Source organism: Lycorma delicatula, chromosome 8 (assembly GCF_047948215.1).
Source record: "Lycorma delicatula isolate Av1 chromosome 8, ASM4794821v1, whole genome shotgun sequence".
Classification (NCBI taxonomy): Eukaryota; Metazoa; Arthropoda; class Insecta; order Hemiptera; family Fulgoridae; genus Lycorma; species Lycorma delicatula.
The window spans coordinates 80,217,858-80,234,756 of NC_134462.1; the positions used below are offsets into that span (position 1 = coordinate 80,217,858).

The 16,899-nt window shown below is 29.0% G+C and overlaps 1 protein-coding gene across 1 annotated transcript; it reads left to right on the forward strand.

Annotated features, from left to right (window-relative positions):
- Positions 1–15,035: 15,035 nt before the first annotated feature.
- On the forward strand, positions 15,036–15,548 carry LOC142329486 (uncharacterized). Its single transcript, XM_075374157.1, has one exon. The coding sequence runs from the start codon at positions 15,036–15,038 to the stop codon at positions 15,546–15,548; it is 513 nt and encodes a 170-aa protein (XP_075230272.1).
- The last annotated feature ends 1,351 nt before the right edge of the window (positions 15,549–16,899 follow it).

Sequence of the window (16,899 nt, forward strand, 5' to 3'; positions counted from 1 at the left end):
GTAATATTTTAAATATCCTACAATATTCATCGCAATAATTGTTTATAAAATTACTGAAATTATTATTAATGAAATTACACTGCCTTGCACCCCGGTAAAACAATATTAACCAACTACATAAATCTGAAAAGTCTTACCAACATATTTAAAAAATATCTTTATATACTAAAATTAAATTTTCTCTTAAAGTAGTAACTTTTGAAATTATCTTTTAAAATAAATAAAAAATATATTCTAAATATTATGAATATATTTCTAAACATAATAATTTCATTTAGTTAATAAGTATAATAAAAAGATAAAATTCTAATTTTTTTATGTAATAACAAACCTGCTGTATTTATAAAAAAAAATTAAAAGGAATTAATTGAAGTGTTATCGTCCTCGGTTATTTCATGATATATATGTTGTGTGTGTGTGTGTGTATGTGTGTGTGTGTATACACACTTTACGAATAAAACTCGTTAACAATAATTCAAACAAATTTTAATTATATTCAAAGCTAAAAGTATATCTTTTCACATATCCTATACATCTAACATACACTTCATATTCTAAAACAGTCGGCTGAAAATAACATAGACCAATATCTTTAACTCTTACGTTACGAATGAGTTAAATATCTCTTTCTAACTTTATTTCAATAATTAAGGCAAAATCTTAGTACAATTCTTTTTTCAATGAAAATACATTTATATTCTCGATAAAACATTTTATTAAAGAATACATTTTAAATAATATTAATAATAAAAATGAGTCTCATTATTTTTAAATAAAACATTGATTTTTTTTAATGCCGGGCTCTAGGTATACTATTGGGTAAAAATCAATTTCATCCTGCAAGAAGATTTGATTTAGTAACAAGCGGGAAATATTGGTTTCATTTGGTCGTAATTAGCTGATATATTTACTATCAAATTGCCGTTCTATTCATTTTTGTATCTTAATTAAAATGAAGGAGTTAAAGTACGCAAAAGAAATGAAAGAAAGAATTTTATGCTACTGTCCAAAAAAATATGTAAGATTTCTTTATTTTCCCCTTTTTTATTATACCCATTATCACTGAGGCTGGACCAGCAGTTACGCATTGCGCATCCTCAGTAGTGCCTTGGCCTTTAACGTATTTTATAGCCTCTAACTATTTTTCATTACCAACCATTTTCGTAACCTGTGCATGTAAACAAAAAATGGTAATTATATTCCATTATCAGGTAGGCCAAGAGCTTACTATACTTTAGAAAACAAACAATTTATTGTAGAGACATTAGTAAAGAGGCCTCAAATATTAACCACAAAAATTTCTGTTAGGCTGAAAATATCCAGAGCAATTTAAGAAAAATTTTAAAAGAATTAATTTAAGTAATATTTCAAGGTCATTTTATAATCATCTTGAAGATAATTTTGACTGAAAGATGGAATTTCTTTGAGGAATTTACTACTAATTATGAAGAAAATATTCATTTTATTTATTTGTTATGAAGCATACATGAGATTGAATTGCCCAGTAAATTATTATAATTGTGTTTATTAGTCTGACGAAAATCCTCAAACAATTACAAAGAAGGAATTAAATCTACTTATGTACTTGGAGTGCATGTTTAGTGCGGGATCAAAAAAATGAGTGTTCGGATCTTAGTCCCTCAATGGAAGTACCGGGTACAAAAAATAATATCGAGGCTTTAATTCTAATATTTCTTAGATGAGATATAAAATGTTAATTAAGGGTTAGAAGGAAAGAGCAAAATTGAAAGTTTGAATGACCTTTCCCCGAACGCTTGATAGTTTGTCTTGAATCTGATGACAGAGCTTGTTTGAGGCAGCAAACTACGTTATCCGATCGGACTTCATGTAACTTTTCATTTGGAGTTTTTTTATAAAATATCTGGTGTACGTACCTCCGCTACCAACTGATCTACCCGTTTTGAGGCACAGGATAGAAGCATCTGTCACTATCATTACTCCAGACAAGCTGGTTAAGGTATGGGATGTGTGCTTTCCTGTCGATTGGATGTATGCCACATGACGATAGTCATGCCACATTTCCTTACAAGTGCTCACATTGAACACTTGTAAGGAAAAAGTGTAAGAGTTACACTTTCATTTTATTTGTCATTCATTACTGTAAGTCGAAGTTATAGATATTAAATAGCTTTAAAATCCCAATATTCTTTTCCGTAAACCTATTATAAAAGCGATTCGTATCTTGAGAATATTTTAGCGCTATTAAACAGCCAACTTAGTAGAAGATAGCGTCAACGATTCACATCGGTCGTCACTATCTTCGGCACCAAGATAGAGTACCACTTTACTGTGCTCTTCATGTTAAAGACAACCTCAATCAAAGTTATCCTTAATGCATAAGATTCCAAGAAACAATTAAACTATTTCACGGTCATATAATCCGACGTTTTGCTATTTTTTGTTTGGGAAATGGGTAAAGGGTTTATATTTTCTACATAAAAAAAAATCATAACTTCAAAAATTTGATGATTTGGTAAACGAGACAAAATCACATGTTACATTTGCTATGAAACAATAATGATGCTCACATGTGATATTAGAAGACAATATGATAATACAATTTAAAGAATCTAAATAGTGATAATACATTGGAATTAAATCCAGATTCACTTAGGACAGGAGTCTAATTCGGAAGAACTAAGTGTTCCGTTTCACGTCGAGCCATCCGGTGCTGCGATCTAATGGGTGTTAGCGCTCAACGGAAAGTTAAGCTGGTACTAGCATTCTACGTCAGAATCCGATCCAGAGCGGTCGTATACACTTTCAGTCCGGATGGACATGTTCGGATGAACGTTTAGTTTATTAGTAAAAGTTATATTTTATTTTATTTAATTATATATGTAAAGATATGTATCGAGTTCAATTATACATTTCATTTACTGTCAAGAGGATAATTCATTAAACCATTATTCAACAAGCAACAAGGCGTTGTCTTCATTCTTCACTTATGAATATACAGTCCAACCTCGCTCTAAAATCTACCACTAAGTATGCTATACGCTTAAACAGCTGGAAATTAAATTGAGATCAGTTCACTGAATTTTCGGTAAAACTTGACTGAAACCATAAATGGTTTCAGTCAACAACATGTTTTTATGTAAATTTTTAATAAACGCTGTTTTGATTGTATGAGATTCAATTGTGAAATTTGGCTGTGAATCAAGTCTTACAATAAAACAAAGGTTTGAATCCAAAACCTTTATTTACATAATATAAATTTTGATATATGATAAAGAAATCAAGATTTCAGAAATGTACAGAGAAAGAAATAATATCTTGTAACCTTGAAATATCAAGAGAGATTGGAAAACATCCAAATTCGTTTTCCAGCAATTCTTTTCGTTTTTCTTTTTTTAACAGAAAAGGAAAATCCCCATTAAAATATTTCAATTTTTTTTTTTACAAACTCTTCTTTCATGATTTATTATTATTATTATTATTATTATACATGAGAAGGCAAATTTAGAGACATCACCCCGAAGTAAAGCGGCTGGCAGTTCCGTTGTGAAGATCTCGGAACAGAGTTTAGGTAATTTAGTGGGTGGGAGTCCCACACACCGGGGAAAAAGTCATCAGTTCCCTGATAGTGTATAACGCATTTTTCTTCCTTTGTTGTAAATTAAAAAAATTATTATTATTATACACCAAGTCATAAAGCAACACATTTCGATGCTGTCTTCTTCTAGAGTTAAAAGTAATTTTAGCCACTTATTAGTGTAATGCAACTGGACCGCCAAATATGAAATCTTGAACTAACTCAGACCGACTAGTCCTGATGTGTAGTTAATTAAAACCCAACCACTATCTAGTATTCAAATCCGAATAAAAGCAACTATCTTTATTAGGATCTGAACCAGAGAACTTCGACTTCGAAATCAGCTAATTTACGATGACAAGTTTACCAACCCGGTGGGTTTAAATTTTTTTTTGACAACTAAGAAAAAAAATGTTTCTCAGTCGTCAAAAAAAAATTTATTAATAAAAAAAGCACTAACTGATACTGAAAAATAAGTATAAAATTGTTAAAAATAAAATAAATAATGTGTAAGATACGAAAAATTCTAAAAACAGGTAGGTTTTAAAGGAAGTATATATGTTAAAAAAATAAAAAGATTTGTAAAGGATGTAATGCCTAAAAAAAAATAACCTCAATATAAAATTATTTTTTTCAATGAAAAAAATAAAAAATAAATGTTGAAAGAACAAGAACTAAAAAAAATAAGCATATTATAATATTTTGATTTAAAGAAAATATGATATTAATTATTAATACATAGGTACCAGATAATAAAGAAACAATAAAAAAAAGATTATTAATGCATTATTAAAATGAATTTACTGTTAACAAGAAATGTTGAAAGATGAAAATTGGAGTGATGAAGAGAGAACAGACGAGGTGGAAAATGTAATTTCCTTCACAGTAGTAGCGTTAATGGTACAGAGGGAGGATCGAATAGAGTATGAGGGATTTAGAATGGAAGGGTGCAGAAAAACGTTAGAGGTGTCTACGATAACTTATCATCAAATAGTGATAATAAGAAGGGGTATTAGGGCCAATTTCAACTCCCTTCTTCTAATACATAAGCGCACACACCTACACATGTCCACGTTAAATACACTCCTCATAAAAAAAATACAAAACCGAGTATAGGCTATATAACTTTATTGTATGTTAAAAATACATTATAATATTTAAAATAGATTTGCTGAAAAATGAAATCAATTAATTTTATTGAATAATTTATTAAACACATTTACCTTCATTCAATCTAATTGTTTAATATTTTATTATAAAATGGAATAATTAATACGAAATTATTTAATATTATAATTGACATTATTATTATGTAATAAACAATTTGAATACAAAAGATGATTAAATTATTTATTTATGAATTCTATTATAAAGGATATAATAATATTTTATTAACAGAATATAAATTGTAATTATTGTTACAATTTTTTTTTGTTTCATTCTTATATTTTCAGCTTTTTTCCCCTAATTTTATTAGTATAACCATTTTTTTTTAATGTAATAGATTACTTATTTTTTGATTTTTTATTGAAGATAAAAGATGTCAAAACAGCAGAACCGTACCGAGAATCGAACACAGGACCAACTGAATGTGTAATTAGAATAGTGATCATTTTTCAATAACTGTTAGGTAACAATATTTAATAAATATCTTATTAGAAAAAAGTAATTTTAATAGAAAAGCAGATGTCTCTGATACCCGGTTTGCACATACATACACACAAAACTTAATTTAAAATATTTATCATTTTATTTAAATTTTTCGTTTATTTAATTCAATGATTCTAACTAAAGCGTGCGCGCATACCGTGTTTAATTCGCGCGGGTGTGGCGGTACTAGCGGAGTCGGTAGACACTAACTAAACTAATATAATTTCACAACTTACATAGAACAAATTTCGCTTGTACAGTCGGTAACTACTTGTGTAGTCGCGTGGCTTAACCCACCAAATACCAGTCAGCCGAGTGATTAAGTTCAAGACCCAGCCAGGCCGAGTTAGTTTTTTACACTTTAAATTTAATTCATTTATTTAATTCTACCGCTTAACGTCTTCTTACCTGTAACGTCACAACATAGCAGTAGTTTAGAGAATTTTTAGGGTGGGGATGCGATTTTGCAAAAGTTGTTTTTTTCGGAGTGTTATTTTTTAATTAACAAATATGCCTAAAAAAAAGACCTTAATTAAGCGAAATCTAAAGATAATGAGGGTGACCTCACTCTACACCCTCACTCCCTTGACCTTTCAAGTTGAAAATTTATTGGAATCAATGCCCCTAATGTATAAGAAATAATATGACTTAGTTTGATAAAAATCAATCCAGTAGTTTGGAGATAATAGGCGATTTAATGGCCAACACCAAAAACACACAAGTACATACGAACGTTAACATCCGGAAAATTTCCACCCAATTTTTGGGTTCTTAGGTGTCAAAAAGTCAAGATCCATTGAAAATCGCATATGCTCAAATTGGACTATTGCAATATTTTCCATTCTAGTGATATAGCGCTATCTAGACGGGGAAATAATTATACATCAATGAATTTATAAAGTTTTAATTTCAGTACATACAATTGGTTTTAATTAACCTATACTGTATAAACATTAGCGTCAATATACGAGTATTATTGCCGATTTTTTAAGATCATTTTTTAATTCAAATTTATGCGTATGTAGAACATAAAAATCATTTTACCTCAGTACTGCCAAGTTAAATTTTCGGAAAACCCAAAGATTTACCGATTTCAATTTAGTTTAAATAACAGCTATTACATTCAAAAACACTAATCGAAGCGGGGTGGTAGCGTCTCACCTTTTCGTCTGAAAGACCCTGGGTTCAAATCCCGTCCAGGCGTGGCATTTTTCACATGTTAAAAAATGTTCATTTCATATTCCCATATTCAAGCTTATGTGGTAAATTAATCGTAAAAAAAAATTCTTATATCTTTAATTTTGAAAACGGAATAAAAAACTTATAAAAATGAAAATTGTGTTTAGGTCGTAATATTTCCGATTAATACAACAACAGCAACTTAAATTTAGAATGAATGTAACTTAAAAGCCCCTTGTCTTCTTATGTATAATAGAGTTTTGTTGTCTATGGTATTACGTGGTTACTTTTGAAGCTTTTTACTGGTATACACTTTTATATAAAATACTCAGTTTTATAAATAGAATGCTCGTTTTCTTATTCAAATAATAGAAAAATACACAACTTTTTTTTTAAATTAACATTAAAATTTCGTAATTAAATAGATATTACTTTAAAGTAGCTAAGTAAAAGAATTTATATAAAAAAACAATAAAATTGAGTCAGGACATTGAGAAAAAAAATTAGTTAACGGTTTATCTATTATATAGTTTAGCCACAATCGTATCCATTTTAAAAGACATGATATAAGTTATAAATCATTCCCAAAAATTACATTGTCATTTTCAAAAATAACAAATAGCCTACTTCAGGATTACTAAGGAAATTGAGCAAATTAATTTGAGCTGGTTTTAAGAAACAACCGGTAGAAGTCAATGTACATAACAGAAAATTCAAAAAACTATAACGTTTTTACGTTTTCACCGTGAAAATACATCTTAAAAAATCTAATGTGATAACCACATGGTTTCCTTGTACGCTTATTAAATTACACATATACATTTGATTCTGATTCGAACTGACGTGCCTTCCCCTTTTATGAAAAACATTTCATTAATGAAAATTCTAATTGCCTATAACTATGGAACCAATTAAAATAAGTACCACTTATGACATATCGTTGATAAGCTCTCAATGGGGATATATTTCTGCAGTTAAGAAAAAGTCAAAAATCTAAATATTTTTGATTTTGGGCTTTCTTGCACATATTTGGTCAAGTCGATTGCAATCGAAAGGGGGGATGCACAACTAGATGTTACAACAGCCCTAAATCCAAAATTTCCACATCCTACGGCTAATCGTTTTTGAGTTATGCGAGATACATACGAACATACGTACAGATGTCACGCCGAAACTAGTCAAAATGGATTCAGGGATTGTCCAAATGGATATTTCCGTTGAAATCTGTAAACCGAAATTTTTTTACGATCACAATACTTACTTTACTTTGTACAAGTAAATAACAATTGTAGAAAAAAAATAAAAAGTTTAATTTCATTAAACTCAGCATAAAATAGTCTGAAAGGTAATTTGTATGAAATTTAAAAGGGAGTTTTATTTATACGGCCACAAACTCGACTGTACTTTCTGCATTCTCGAGATAATATATACGTTCATCATTCCCTGTTTATTAAAATTTGCTAGTAGGGTAAGTTTTAGAATATTTTGGTGCACTTCACATGAGTTAGAATCGTATTAGTTTAAGAAATCTAAAGTGAAAGTCTTTTAGTTATTTCCATATTTTCTAAGAAAAAGTTTAGAAAGAAATAAAATTTCATCAGTTAGCAAAACTTATCCGATTAACGTCATTTTTTTTTTTTGCTATTACGAGCGAGTTATTAATTTTCAAACTCATCCCCACAGATATCCCCCCCTTATTATAAATGATGTGGACATGTAATTTATAAAAAAATTAGGGATCAATTGCCTTCACATCTATTTTTCTGTCACAGATTTTTTTAAATTTAGTCATTGGAATATGGAAAAATATATTCTGAAAATTTTTAAGAATGGACATCATTAGTGTAACTTTATTCAAATTTCCACTGGCAAACAGTCTGATATACGAGTAAGACTAATCTTTAAAGAATATCGTATTTGGAGAAAGTGAGTTTGTGACTACCTCGACAAAATGTAAAAAAATGTTCAACACCCACAGGTTGATAGAGTAATGATAATTTAGATACATGTCTTCTGGACATTTTGCATAGAGTCAGACTTGTAGAATTGGCAGTGGTACCCATAATTGGCTCGGGTAGGCCTAGATCTATCTAATTTCTATACAGTAGGATATTCGCTTATCTTCTTCTAGTGTGAGAATTCCCAAATTTTCATAACTTCCTTACGTGATTATATGAGAAAGCGTTTTTTTAGTCCAGCTAGTTTATGTAAGTATTTTATTTGTACTTACGAGAGCTTTGGAGGCCAGGATTTAACAATCAGGTTTAATCTTGACCCACAGAACAAAAAACTGATCTCCCTCATTCTGATAAAAGAACATGCCGCCCTTTCAAACAAAATTACATTTAGAATACGTAAATTAACAAGGACTAAAGAATACGAAGGACATCTGCTCACGAAAGAATAGAAAAATTAGACAAGAAATTGTGCCCGGAAATAAACTTTCAGCTCCTTCCAAACAACAGGCGTTCATTCCTCGCACAATTCCTTCCTAATACAGAGCATTTTAACTGAAGTTGAAGTCCTGAAGTCCATTGTCACAATTTAGTATTAATATATGCTCCATGAAAATTGATTTTCATCCAAAAATAGAAGAGCTATCTGACGGAAGATAAAAGTTTCCGACAGGAATAAATGCTCATTCAAGGCGTCCGTGGCGCGAGTGGTAGCGTCTCGGCCTTTCACCCGGAGGTCCTGGGTTCGAACCGCGGTCAGGCATGGCATTTTTTCATACGCTACATTTCCATATCCCACGCACAGGCTTCGAGCTTATTGTGGTGATGTCAACAACCAAAAAAAAAAAAAAAGAAGTTTTACTGGCCAAAACTTCTTGCGACGAGCAAATGCATTTGTAAAATACAAACCCTTCAGCTTGAAAATCCATTAGAATTAATGTACCCGTAAAAGTATTCCTTTTACGCTTTTGTCTTATCGAGCTATTTAAAGAATAAGATAATCGGCGATCCACAATCACAAAACATTGCAATTTTTTTGCAATTATTTTACAATTTTAAAAAATTTCGTTAGGAAAAAATTTATCACAAAATTAGTGCAATTCCTGTGGATACATTAGTCATCTGATATAAAATATAACTCGATTTGACGAATGTGCGAATTGAAAAGAGTTTAAATTTAAAGAGTTTAATTGACTTAAATTCTATTAAATAAACTAAAAATTTATACTCTAAGTTATTTTTTAAATGTATGAATATAAAAACATTTAATTGTGTAATATGAATGTTTCACTGTCACATCTACACAAATAGATTAATTTAAAATAAATAGTTATTATAATATATAAAAATATAGTTATAATAAATACAAAGTAATTTATTTGGTCTTAAAATCTAAAAAATAAAATTAAAAAACGTCAGAGCATCATTCCCGCATATATATATAAATGTACAAGCTTTATAAATCTATTATAAACAAGAAACTTTTTGATAACAGAATCTAGAATTTACTGCAGAAAATTATGAACCAGCTATTCAAGCATATGTATATATATATATATATATATATATATATATATATATATATATATATATATATATATATGTATGTATATAATTTTCTTTGAAGATAAGTTAGGAAAATGTAACCCGGTAAAACTAATTGTGGTACGTTTAAAACGTTACAAATTTTCAAATATTTATCAGGAAACAAACTCAAAATCTCATAACATACAATTTTTTTTTTTAATTAGCGTATCATACAATGTTTTTGAACAACATAAATTTCTCAAAACAGTAAAATTTCATACAGTTAAATAACGAAACGTAAGAATACAAATTAAAATCAACAAATAAAATGAAAATTTGTTTTTATACAGCCTAGAGTAAATTATAATCTAATACTGGATTATTGTTTCATTTTATTAGGTCTGTATTTAATTAAAGAAAACAAAGATTTTCTTTAAAAAATCTTTATAATAAAACGAAGTAAATTTTATCGACCTAATAAAATACAGTCGTAATAACATACAATTTGTATTTGTAGAGTTAAAAGAATTATTATCATTATTCAATTAAAGGTACTGTAATATTTATTATTTTAATTCAAAGCAAACAAAGTTGCCTAATATATAATTATAATTAACGTCTCAAGAGTGGAAGCTATATTTTAAGTATACTGTATACTGCAAAGCGCAGCAAAATAAAATAAACGGTTAATTAACTTGCAGCTCGTAGGCAAGAGGCAATGGGGAGTTGTTTTTCACACTCCAGTAATTAGTAGTAATAAGGATTAAGAATTTATTCCCTTAGTTTTTAGAATTAGACAGCTTGTCTCCATCAGTCACTCCTGCCCTCTTTTTCTTTTACTTTTATTCCTAATCATATACATATATATATTTTCCTTTCTTTCATTTCATTTTTTTTTTCTTTAACTTTCATAATCCATAAATCGACAAAGCAATAAAAAACTATTATTTCCACTTTTCAAGTCACGCGTTTAATTTTACGGTTTCTGTCCCATGATGTAACGTACTTAATTTCTGGGAGCAATATTTCGCTTTAAATAAATTTATCACAGTCAAGATACAGTCTACCATAAAAATAATTATTCTATACACGTTAATCGAGTGACACATACAAACTACTACACACACATTCATACATACTAGTGTATGTACACATATGTATAAAATAAGGTATATATATTTTTTTTTTTGGAGGGTATTATTCTGTAAAATGCAATATGCGCACGTATTATTTATGCATGGATGAACGCATACACTAGAGATGGCGGTTGACAGCGTGAAAAATATATCCATAACCGTAGCATGTACGTAAGAGCACACACACTGGCATGTGTATGTACCATACACATGCACACACTCACATGCATTTTTATATGTATGATAAACAGTATAAATCAATATCTATCACGGTTGATGAAAAAAAAGACATAATATTTAAAAAAAAGGATGATTATTTAAATATGTAAGATTCACACAACGGACTTCTATTTAAAGTTATTTAAATTCAATATTTTTAAATTTATTAAATTCCATTTTATTACTATTTCAAGAAAGGAAAAGAACAGTCAGAAAATGATTCATCAGATGTGTATATATATATATATATATATAATATATATATATAAAGGTTTCAATCTATAAATGAGTTTCATTGCTTCCAGTTTCGGGAAAGATATTGAAATTCTTGAAGTACATATGCAGACCAAAATCAGTTATCAAATATTTTCAAAAAGAAAAGATTTTTAAGTATTAAGAATTTTTTAAATCTTAATATTTTTTCTTACATGTGGTAAATAGTTAAGATTTTCATAAAAAATCTGATGTGCACACCACATAACTTCCTATTAAATTACATATCCACATTTTTAAAAGTACATAAAATTTTGTTTTGCTAATAACTTCTGATTTTTTTTTATATGTATTTTATTGTTATTATTGAATTATTATTTATTGTAATTTTTTTTTACAATCACAGGTTGATAATTATTAATAAATAAATATATCTAAGTTAAAATAAAAGTTAAAAAAAATGAAATGATTCGAATTCTAATCGATGTGCCTTCCCCTTATAAGATTAAAATATTTCAAATAATATTCAATTTGGCTATAATTCTGTAACCAATGAAAATAAGTACCACTTATGATATATATATATATCGTTGAAAAGCTCTCAATGAGGTCTTATTGCAGTTAAGAAAAAGTCCAAAATCCAAACTTTTTGGATTTTTCGCCATAAAATACTTCCTTGTACGAACGGCTGATACATTAAACAATACTCGCTTCTGACTGGTCAGAAGTTGAAAGGATTAACTTTTGATCGATTGAACACCTGTATAGTAATGATTTTTTTTTTATATGACCCTCCTAATGATACAGATTCCAACCGCTAATTCAGGGGTAATAATATAGGCGTAGAAAAATTAATTACATAAACTTTTTTTACAATTTTTATTAATTTTTTTTTTAATTTCATAATTAATTCTCTATTTTGTGATGCTGCTGTAATCAAGGTTTTACCGAAGTTTCTCTTGATCAACCCAAGAAAATGCTAGAAACGTTTCTATTTTTTTTATTTTTTTTTTATTGGTGGAGTTGCATATCTACAAATTTTTATTTAAGTGATGTATTATTATGCACCAATGAAAATAAAATATTTAATTAAAATAGGTTTGATAACTAATTTAAAATGGAGTTATAATTTAAAAATTCACAAAGTAAACATATATCTTATTATATACAGTAGTTCAGAACAAATTTTTTCTAAGTTATGCAAGACAAAGAGAGAAAATGTGAAGAAAGAGACAGATGTATAATTGATATAGGATTCACTGAACTTCGATATCCCACCCCTTTTCTCATTCATATTACGCATCCACAGTCAAGTGCAATTTCGTTATTGCCGGATTACAGTCATTCCACTTTCTCTTTTACATCCTCTTACTTGACAGTACTACTACCTCCATTACCACTCCAACCTTCCAACCTTTCATATATACCAATGGACTTGTAATAAGATTACACTCTCTTAATTAGAATTATAAGAAATTTTTTTTTAAGTCGTATAATAAATAAAAATTATTGCTATCTTTTTATTATCTTATCTTTTTTAATTATTGTTCTTTTTTCATTTTTGAATAATCATTAACAAAACAAAATCAGATTTAATTTTTATTTATTTTAATAATTAATTACGGTGTTACGAAAAGAGTATTAAAGGATTTTAGTGTAATAATATATAGTTTTGTTTTTAAGAAACGCGTGCTAATGTACGTTAAGCACGTACGTTTTGAGCATTTTCAATACAACTGAAAAATTTTCGAAAAATATTATATGACCTTTTTCAGGTAAAAATAAAATTGATGTGACCACCACATAACTTCCTTGTACGCCTATTAAATTGCATTTTTTTTTAAATAAAAAGTACATAAAATATTATTTCATTAATAACTTCTGATATTTTTCATATGTACTTTTTTATTTTTATTATTGAATATTATTTATTGTAAATATTATTTTTACAATCAGAGGTTAATAATTATTAATAAAACAATATATTTAAATTAAAAAAAAGGTAAAAAAATATATGTATATTAGTCGGATTCGAACCGATCTGCCTTCCCCTTGTAAGATCAAAATATTTCATTAATTAAAATTTCACTTCGCTATAACTCTGCAACCAACGATAATTTCCACTTACAAGTATACTATAAATAAGTTCCACTTATGATATATCGTTGAAAAGCTCTCAATGAGGTTTTATTACTGTAGTTAAGGAAAACGTCCAAAATCTAATTTATTTTTTTGGATTTTGGGCTTTTTTGGACACTTTTGGTTCAGTTGAATGCAATCAAATAGGGAGGTGCACAACTAGATGTTACACTGTCCAAAATCCAAAATTTCAAAATCCTACACCCAATCGGTTTTGAGTTACGCGAGATACGTACGTATTTGAAGTTTTTCTTAACCTTAAGGTCGAAATCTTTTTTATCCCCTACTTAGTACCGGTGAAATCTATCTCCGCCTTCCAACGTGCCGAAAGGAATTTTAAATATTATTTAATAGATGGTTAGGGCCATAGAAAGGTTGCCAATGTAAAAAAAAATCCCTTTCGGCACGCCGGAAAGCTGAGGTAGATTCATCGGTGCTAAGTAAGGGATAAAAAAGATTTCCACCTTTAAGTTAAAAAAACTTCTAATTTACTCAATACGACAATGGTTGCAAGAGAAAAAAAATTTCACATGTATAGCATACGACAAGCCCCATCTTCTTACAATTCCATCAACATTTTGGTCATCCGTAAGGGATATTTTGGTCTTGCCGTAAGGGTGGTCATATTAAAAATTGTTCCAGACAAAAGTTTTAGGTAATGTTTAGAGGACTAACGACCACTTTAAACGGATTCGATACTGTGCTTATTAAGGGAGGTATGATTTTTTTTGTCTTCAAAACCCGATTTTTTCCTCCCCCTAGGCCGGTGGTTGGAGATATCAAAAACTTTACTTAAATGAGTTTTAGGCCCTTATCCAAAGAATAGTAGACACTTCGATATTTTACTTAATAAGAAAGTTGTGGCGATATTTCGTTTTTTTTTTCGAAAAAGCACCTCATTTCCTATTCCATGGTCTGATTTTGCCCATTAACGAACTCGAGCGAAATTTTGGGTCGTTATATTTTATTTGTCAATTCGAAAGGGATTGGCACAAAATTACAGCAGTTCTCGTGTCCACAAGAAAGTAAAATATATGTATAAACTTTTGATCTGACGGTGGTTTTGGGGGCTGGGAAATGTAAAACTCGAAGATATGTCGAGATTTTTCGGAAGTCGAATCATGGTATCCATTACAATAGATAGCTTTCTTATGAAATCTACCTAAAAGCCGATCATGACAAATGTAAAGGCATGAAATCTGGATCATTATAAAAACAAGAAATGAAAACCACATAAATGAACTAAAAATATTGCTAAGGATAGAGCTAATAGATCTTACAATGGGTGGACTAAGGATGTCTGAATTTCAGAAATAAGATTACTTTTTAATTTTAAATTTTTTAACTAATTTTTCCTAAATTTTTGTCCGAAATGTTTGTAATATTATAAAATCAGGCTATGTTGAAATAGTTCAGTATTAGTAAATTATAAGAACAAACATAGATTTAAAACAAACATAAATGGGAAATTCTGTTCTAAATTACGAAGAGTTATCCACCTTGTTAATCCAGAAAGAAGCATGTTTAAATTCCAGACCATTATATTTACCTTCATCTGATACATCTGATCCAGCTTCTCTTACTCCTGGACATTTTTTAATTTTCGCTCCTTTAACTTCCCTACCTGATCCTAATTTTTCAAATACTAATGTAAATAAGCTCGCTAGGTGGCAGCTTATACAAAAATTACTAAAGGATTTTTGGAAAGCATGGTCTAATGATTACTACTTACATTCTCTGCAACAGAGAAATAAGTACAAAATTTCAAATACAAACATTTGTGTTGGTAATGTTGTTATAATTAAGGAAAATAAACTTCCTCCACTGATTTGGAAATTAGGAATAATTGTTCAAGTACATCCAGGTAAGGATGGACACGTTAGATTAGTGAACGTAAAAACCAATAATACAATAATAAAAAGAACCATTAACAAATTGATTGTTCTTCCAAATTTAAATGATTGTGATGCATGAGTCATTCTGAATGCAACCAATTATATTTATTTAACGTCATCCTAATGTATTTGTTTATTTCTATTTATTTGTTTGTAGTCTTTGTTCTCATCAACATTGTATTGTTGAATTAACTTCAGTTTAAACCTTGAAAGTGTGCAGTTAATTTTACGTATCTCTTCTTATTTTCTATGTTAAGTTCATTTTGTGTAATGTAATAAAATCATAATTAAGAAAATTATAGTTGGTGGGCGGTGTGTTACGTTCCACTTTTGCGTCGGGTGCTGCCACCTAGCGAGGGCTAGAGCTCTTCGGCAAGCTATGGTCATACGATGATTTTACGATGTCCTACGTCATAATACAGCAAGGCGTGGTCATTATGATGTAGCGACTTCTACGCATTCGACGCCAGAATCTGACCCAGAGCGGTCGTATTGTACATTCAGTCCGGATGGACGCGCATACTAATGTTCAGATGAACGCTAATTTTATTTGTATACTTATTAAGTTCAATTATATTTGTTACGTTATATGTTAGATGTTTAAGAAATTAAATAACAATTCAACAAGCAACAAGGCGTTGTTTCAATTCATCACCTATGCATCTACAGTTCATACTCGCTCTAAAACTTACCACAAAGGTTTTATGGTCCTCCACATCGTAAGGGATCTAACAATTGATTAAAAATATATTCAAATCGTCTATGTAAAATTAACGAATGAATTTGTTGTAAATAATTTCTACCTTACGTTACCTGAAAAAACTTACAATGTGGCCACTACAAGAATTTCCATTATGAAATAAAAAAAGAATTTTGGTTCATTTGATGAAGGTTAATACGCACATGTATTTATTTGAAATTAAAAAACCGATGAAAATTTACAACCTTTTTGTAATAGCAATTAATTTTTTTTTTCAAATCTATTAATTTTGTGTTAAATCCCCGATTGCATTCTCAGTTTTTTCACATTTTATCTTACATAATCGTTAAAATAAAATATTTTTATTATTGAATACAAAAAAAAATTTAAATAAAGATATCATCTATATGACTGGAAATTTAAATTTAATAATATTTCAGTTAACGCCTCTATTCATTTTTTTTTCTTTAAACTATTTTCTGAATTTTACAATAAAATGTTTTATTCATCATATGTCACACAGAAATAGAGAATCTGATCTAAGCCAATGCGATGAATCATCTTGTCCTTTTAATATATTTATTATTATTATTACTATTATTTCCTTTGAGAATAGATATGCCTTAACATTCCTTTAATGTTTTGTTAACACAGAAGGAAAAACAAGATCGCTGTATACAAAAGACAAAAACCATCAAAGGAATTCTTTCGATATAAAATTCCCTCTTTA

Excerpts from the sequence above, each read along its gene's own strand:
- LOC142329486 (XM_075374157.1), top strand. The coding sequence starts at position 15,036 with ATGGGAAATTCTGTTCTAAATTACGAAGAGTTATCCACCTTGTTAATC.